General features: G+C 54.2%; 1 protein-coding gene across 1 annotated transcript; it reads right to left on the bottom strand.

The window, feature by feature from the left end:
• Positions 1-641: 641 nt before the first annotated feature.
• On the bottom strand, positions 642-4,537 carry Foxc2 (forkhead box C2). The gene has a single exon (XM_034522612.2). The coding sequence runs from the start codon at positions 4,009-4,011 to the stop codon at positions 2,527-2,529; it is 1,485 nt and encodes a 494-aa protein (XP_034378503.1). The 5' UTR covers positions 4,012-4,537; the 3' UTR covers positions 642-2,526.
• Positions 4,538-6,406: the final 1,869 nt, after the last annotated feature.

Here is a 6,406-nt window from a genome sequence, read left to right as displayed (position 1 = left end):
GCAACACCCCTGACCAACTTTTCCCAGGGCTGTATTTTTCACACGCTGCTCCGGGGAGGCCTGGGGAAAAGCCTCTAACACAACCTGTGTTCCAAGACAAGACCTTGAGTAGGGCCTGCTCCAGGGGGCTCTCTAGCTACCTGCTCCAGAATGGTCCTATTTAAAAAGCTTCCACCCGCACAACCTCCTTTCTTTCCCTGGGCCAGTCACAAGGCACCGTGAGTTCTGAATCTTAAGATGAGGGCAAGCTTTCTGGGAGGCCCCTAAAACATCTGGGAAAGGGGAGAGCCAGCTGGCTCGGAAGCATCTCACTTCTCCTGGGGCAAGGCAAGAGGTTTGAGGAGAGCCGTGCAAAATGAAACCAGGGTTGGGAGGGACCAGAGATCTCCCGACCTCTTCTTAAGCTATCTTCTCCGCTCAGGAACCAAGATATACCTGGCCTGCCACCCTCCTCCGCCTGCCCCCGCTCCACGGCACCCCAGTCCAGCCCACAGTCTCCCCACTTTATGAGGATAATAAAGCGTGGGCCACTTTCCACATTCCGGCCATCGCAGGTTGAAAGATTGTCTTACATACACAGGGAGCATTATCAGGATTTAAACCTCTCCTAATTTTATTTCAAAACAGCACAGATACAAAACTTGGAGTTTTAACAGTAACACGATATACGTGTTACAGTGGCCACTGCTGAGCTAAGCAGAGGACCTGCAAAGTTTTCCCCTCCCCCTCCCTAGCCAACATGTTCTGTGCAGAAAGAATCTTCACGAACAGTACAGGTTACCGACTGGGGTGGGAATCCATGATATACCCAAAGTCCAACACACAGGCCTGCAAGGAAGTTGTACCTTTCAGCCAGCAGATAGGTAAGAAAGAGACAACCCCCCAGGTACATTTAGCAAGGTTTGTCCCAATCTATTTTCCTTCCTTCCTTCCTTCCTTCCTTCCTTCCTTTCTTCCTTCCTTCCTTCCTTCCTTCCTTTTTTTGTAAAAGAAATGAGAGAATCAAAAAAAAAAAAAGAAAAGAAAAATAATCTCCCTGTTATTTAGCATGCTGAAAACCAGAGCCATTTCAGCGCTAAAGTATCTTGAAGGACACAGCGGTTTGTCTTTCCACCACACTGGAGTAAATATTTAAAGCCCAAATTGAGAAATAAAAAGGACTGAAATTCACTTCTAATCTGATTCCAAAGCCAGCCGTTAAATACCAGAGACCAACGCTGTCTGCTTGTTGCTGGCACGCTTAAAGCCCCAACAGGAGCAACAAGTCCGCATCTAAGGAAATGGGGGGAGCACAGGTCTTACCCAGGCTCCCGCTACATTGAGGTTAGCAAGCTGTAGAGCCATTTGTCCTTTCTCTGTTTCTCCCCTAAACAGAGGACAGCTGGACACTGAGACAGAGTGACACCATTTTGTTTTGACAATTGGCAACAGTTTTCTGCATCCCGCAAAGCATTTTGTTAACAGGCCAGCTCACTGCCCTCAGGCAACCCTGTCCGTGTGCGGAGTGAGAAGTTTCTCAGATTGCCTTGAGCAGGAAAAAATAAAATAAAATAAAATCCCAGAATGGGATATTTGAACAAATCAAGAGCCCCTTTCTGTTACTAAATGAGAGCTCCATTGCCCTGTGACCTGTATATGCATCCATGTACCAGGCCACCTGCACCATAAAAACAATCACAACTGGTTTACTACATCTTCCCTTTTAAAATTCAAGAACACAAAGACACTGTCCGAACTTTTGGGCAGAAAAACAACACGGGTTTATTTTAAGGTAAATACAACACTGAGATCACATAAGACAAACACAGACGAAGTTGAAATTTTAAAGTCTTTTGGTGTGTTTTAGGAATACTCCAGATGGCGTCTACTGTACAAAGCCATGCACTTCCTAAATTCAAAGTATCCGATACTTAATTCCTTAGCCAACAACAACAAAAAAATAAATAAATTATTTTCTTGTTTTGTAAAAGACCTACAGTTGGGGGAAAAAACTATTTTATCATTGTACTGTGGGGAGAAAAGACCCACACAGGTTTCTTGAACTCAATTTGGCAGTAACGGTTGGGCAAGATGAAACCTTATCCAGTGGACACAACTTTAAATATTATATTAAAGGCTCTGGGCAACATCAAAATAGCCTGGTTACAAATCCGCACTCATTTACAGAAGGCGCCTTATCCGGAGAGACCTCTTGCGCCCGTGGAGAGTCTCCACAGAAGTCATTAGGGGTCTCTGTGGGGTTTGGTCCATAAACTAATCCATTAAAGCCCCGAGGGGAGTGGGCGCAGCATCCGGGTAGGGGAAGGGGATTTTTTTTAAATCGGTATTTCGTTTTGCTGGGCTGTATCCCCCTTAGAGGGACTCGCTGAGATCTCAGACTGAGCTGCGGATAAGTTACCTGCGAGTTGCACGGAGCTCTCTGCTCCCGGGTCTGAGAGAGGGGCGCGTTCCGTCGCTTTCTGCGGCTCCGTCGAAGAAGGTCCCATGGGGGAGGTGCGGGCCTGGGGCTGGAGCGGACTGGACGCTTCAGTATTTGGTGCAGTCGTAGGAGTAGGGGGCTGCATGGCGGTAGAGGGACGGCGTAGCTCGGTAGGGCAGCTGACAGCTCGCATTGCTCACCTGGGACTCCCCGAGGGTCGAGTTGTCCAGTCCTAGCCGGTGCGAGTTGAACATCTCCCGGACATTGGGGAAAGTTTGCTGTTGGGTCGCGAACGTGTGGCCAGGGAGGTGGCTCAGGTCCCCGCCGTGGTTCAGATACCAGGAGGTGGCCTGGGTGGCGGGCTGCGGCGCGGGAGGGGGCTGCGGGGCGGGCGGTGGTGCCTGCGGGTGGAGGTGACCGTGATGCTGGTGGTGGTGGCCCGAGGCCCCCAACGCGCCCTCCTGACCCGCTGCGAGGTTGAGGGCGCCGAGCGGGGAGCCAGGGCCGCTCGGGTGGTCCGACAGAGCCTCGTCCAGCGCGGGCGGAACGCACACGTGCGCTGGCCTCTCGGCCCCGGTATACAGGCTCATGGCCCGCATGCTGCACTGGTAGCCCGCGGAGCCCGCAGCCTCCAGACCCTGCGCGCACGGCTGCGCGTAAGCGGCCGGTGGCGCAGCGGCGTATGGCAGCGCCAGCGGCGGCACTACCAGGCCAGCGCGCGCGGCCGCTGGGCTCAGATCGCCGCCCGGAGGCGACGTGCGCAGTGTCATGATGGTTTCCACGCTGAAGCCGGGCAGCCCGTTGGGTGCCGCGGCGTGGTGCTCCGGCAGCGAGCCATCTGGGGAGCCCGCGGGTGTGGAGGCTGCGCTGCGGGGGCTGGCCTGCAGCGCGCCCTCGGGGCTCAGCGTTTCCACCTTGGTGATGACGGGCAGCACGGGGGACGCCGCCTCGCTCTTGACCACCACTTTCTTCTCGGCCTCCTTGGGCCCGTCAGCTACCGGGGTCCCTGACGGGGCGCCCTTGGCCGCGGCCGGGGGCGGCTCCTTGAGGTGGGCCCGCTCCTCCTTGTCCTTGGGCACGTCCTTCTTCTTGAAGCGCCGCCGCCGCCGCAGGAAGCTGCCGTTCTCGAACATGTTGTAGGAGTCCGGGTCGAGCGTCCAGTAGCTGCCCTTGCCCGGCTTCTTGTCGTCGCGCGGCACCTTCACGAAGCACTCGTTGAGCGACAGGTTGTGGCGGATGCTGTTTTGCCAGCCCTGCTTGTTCTCGCGGTAGAAGGGGAAACGGTCCATGATGAACTGGTAGATGCCGTTCAGGGTGATCTTCTTCTCGGGCGCGTTCTGGATCGCCATGGTGATGAGCGCGATGTAGCTGTAGGGCGGCTTCACCAGGTCCTTGGGCGCCGCGGGCTGGTGGTGGTAGGGCGCGTAGGAGCGGCCCATGCCGGCGCCGTACTGCTCCGGGTGGCCGGAGTAGACGCCCATGGGGCTGGCCATGCCGCCGTAGCTGCCCGCCGCCCGGTAGTAGTTTTGCTCGCTCAAGTAGGGTACCACTCCCAGGGCGTTGGGGTCCGATACCGAGTAGCGCGCCTGCATGCTGCGTCCCAGACGCCCGGCCTCCGCCTGCGCGCACCGACTGCGGCCCGCGGCGAGCGAGGCCCGGAGCAGGAGAGCAGGAAGGGACGGAGCGATGCGGGCAGCCCCGGCTCCGGGCAGCCTCGCGATCCACGCGCGGTAGATGCCGGCGCTCGCGTTCAGCCGACCGGGCGGATCAGCATCCTGAAGGGCGCACCCCGGGCGGCCCCGCTGGCCGCGCGCGCTTTCGGCCCGGCGGGTGGCAGCCCTGAGCTGGCGGCACAGACGCCACGCTCAACCGCGGAGCGAGACCAGCCCTTCCGAATGTTAGAAAAGGAGACAGCGGCTCTCGGGGCCCCGCCAGGAGAACGGCAGCCCAAAGCGTCAGCGAGCTGGGGTCCGGAGAGGCTGCGCGGCCGAGCCCGGAAAAAGAAGCAAAGTCCCTTTTAGGGACTGGGAAAAGTTTCAAAAGTCTTCTGGCTCAAAGCGAGTTTTTACTTTCTTCAGGCCGCGCCCTCTCCAGGAAGTTTGCACCAATCATCTGGCAGCTCAGGGAAGGATGGCACCAATCAGAACGAGGAGCGTCTGAATCCGTCGGCTCTAAGACCCAGTTGCTCTTAGCCAGATCTCCCCCCCCCCACAACCCCAGCTCAAGTTAACTTGAGGACTTTTAAAAATGAGTTACATCTTATTAAATTTTATTTTATTATCACATTTTGTTTAACGAGACCACGTGTCCAGAGCAAAAATAAAAACCCGTTCCTTTGCAAAATAAAAAAAGAGGTTTGGTTTGAAATATAAAATCGAATTGATGAAGTTGGGCAGAGATCTGGCCCCTCCAAGACCTTGTAAGTAGGAGCCTGAAGATTTTTTTCTCATTAATGGGTGAAGAGGCTAGAATAATTAGATTTCTTAATTATCGGGGCCTAGTTGTAATGGGTTCAGAGCAAACGGACGGAACCTGTAGTCTGTTGAACGCAGTGATAAATAATCCACGGGACACTTCCAGGTCGGAGCCCACAAAGGAGGCCGGGTGGTAGAATTCGGTTCCTCTCGCCTTCACGATGGGAAGGAAGGCTTGGTGGGAAAGCCAAGCCGGGAAGGTAACACCTAAGGAGCAATTGATTCTCTGTCTTCGCTGCGGCTTAGGTGATGGATCTGCGTCCTCTAGCCCATTTCCTGGGGTTCAGGGAAGCGTATGGACCCAACGGTTGCTTTCCTGGTCTCCTTTCCCGCGTAGAGGGGCTAGCTTTTCCGTGCCATCTATCCCGGCCTCTCTCCCTTCTCCTCACCTACGAAAGCGCTGCCAGAAGGTTAGGACAAGGCAGCCAGCCTCCCCTCCCCCGGGCACTGGTGTCCCCGTTCGGCGTGGGAAGCCCCAGGCCTGCTCTCCACCTCGGCTTCGCCACTGGAGACGCAAAGGATCGCCGCACTGGGTAGCCTCCGACCCGCTTCCCTAGCCGGTGTTGGGCCCAGCGCAGATCCCACTCCGCGGCTAGCATCTTTGGGATCCTGTAAATTGATTATATTTCAGGCTGTTTGTTTTACTGAGTTTTGATAAGGTGAGCTGAGGACCAAGGGTTCCTTAGAGGGCCTGGTAACTGAAAGTTTTTTTTTTTTTTTTTCGTTGCCAGCCTTTACGCACAGCGACACCGAGTTCCCCGACCTTCAAGCGTGCTCCTTCCCTCTAGGAATCCCGGGGACAGTTTGTTTATTTGTGGACTGGTTATTTATTCCTTCAACACCTCCAGTCGTCATCGGATCCCTCCTCGTCCGCTTCTTCAGAAGCAGTGAGACGGCCCTACCGAAAGGCTCTATGCCTCGCAGAACCTTCTGGAAGTTGTTGGTCCGGTTGGGTAGGGAAAAAGGAGACAGATAATATGTTTGTTTCAGTCTTTCTCCTCCTCCGACTCCCCCACCCCTACCCCTCGTTGGATTTTCGGCAAAAGACTGTGAGAGATTAGAATTCACTTTTTCAGCTCTGACTTTACTGGCATCACATGACTTATCCTCGAAACAGCAAAATAAGTATTTATATGTATTATCTTTGACCAGAATTTAAAGAAATTAAAGGACAGGGCTGCACAGGACCCCGTGACCTGTATGGAGGATCTTAGGAAACACATTTTTGTGGCTGTTCTGAATTCTTTTTTGACTAATTCCTTTTCCCCCTTTAAGCTGCAAAGTAAGTGCAGGTCGGGTGCAGATCTGGGTAGGGGGTTAAGCCTTCTCTACTCTCAGGAGCCTCACTGTTCCTGCAGAGGCAGAGGCAGGCGGATTTCTGAGTTCGAGGCCAGCCTGGTCTCCAGAGTGAGTTCCAGGACAGCCAAGGCTATACAGAGAAACCCTGTTTAGAAAAAAAAAAAAAAAAAAAAAAAAAGAGTTATTGTTCTAATACTCCTTAGTGTATTTGCGC

This window comes from Arvicanthis niloticus, chromosome 18, assembly GCF_011762505.2.
Source record: "Arvicanthis niloticus isolate mArvNil1 chromosome 18, mArvNil1.pat.X, whole genome shotgun sequence".
In the NCBI taxonomy this organism is placed as follows: Eukaryota; Metazoa; Chordata; class Mammalia; order Rodentia; family Muridae; genus Arvicanthis; species Arvicanthis niloticus.
Note: the sequence above shows the minus strand (reverse complement) of the source record. Positions and strands in the feature narration are given on the sequence as shown.

Bases quoted from the DNA above. Each gene is read 5' to 3' on its own strand.
- Foxc2 (XM_034522612.2), bottom strand. From the start codon at position 4,011: ATGCAGGCGCGCTACTCGGTATCGGACCCCAACGCCCTGGGAGTGGTA.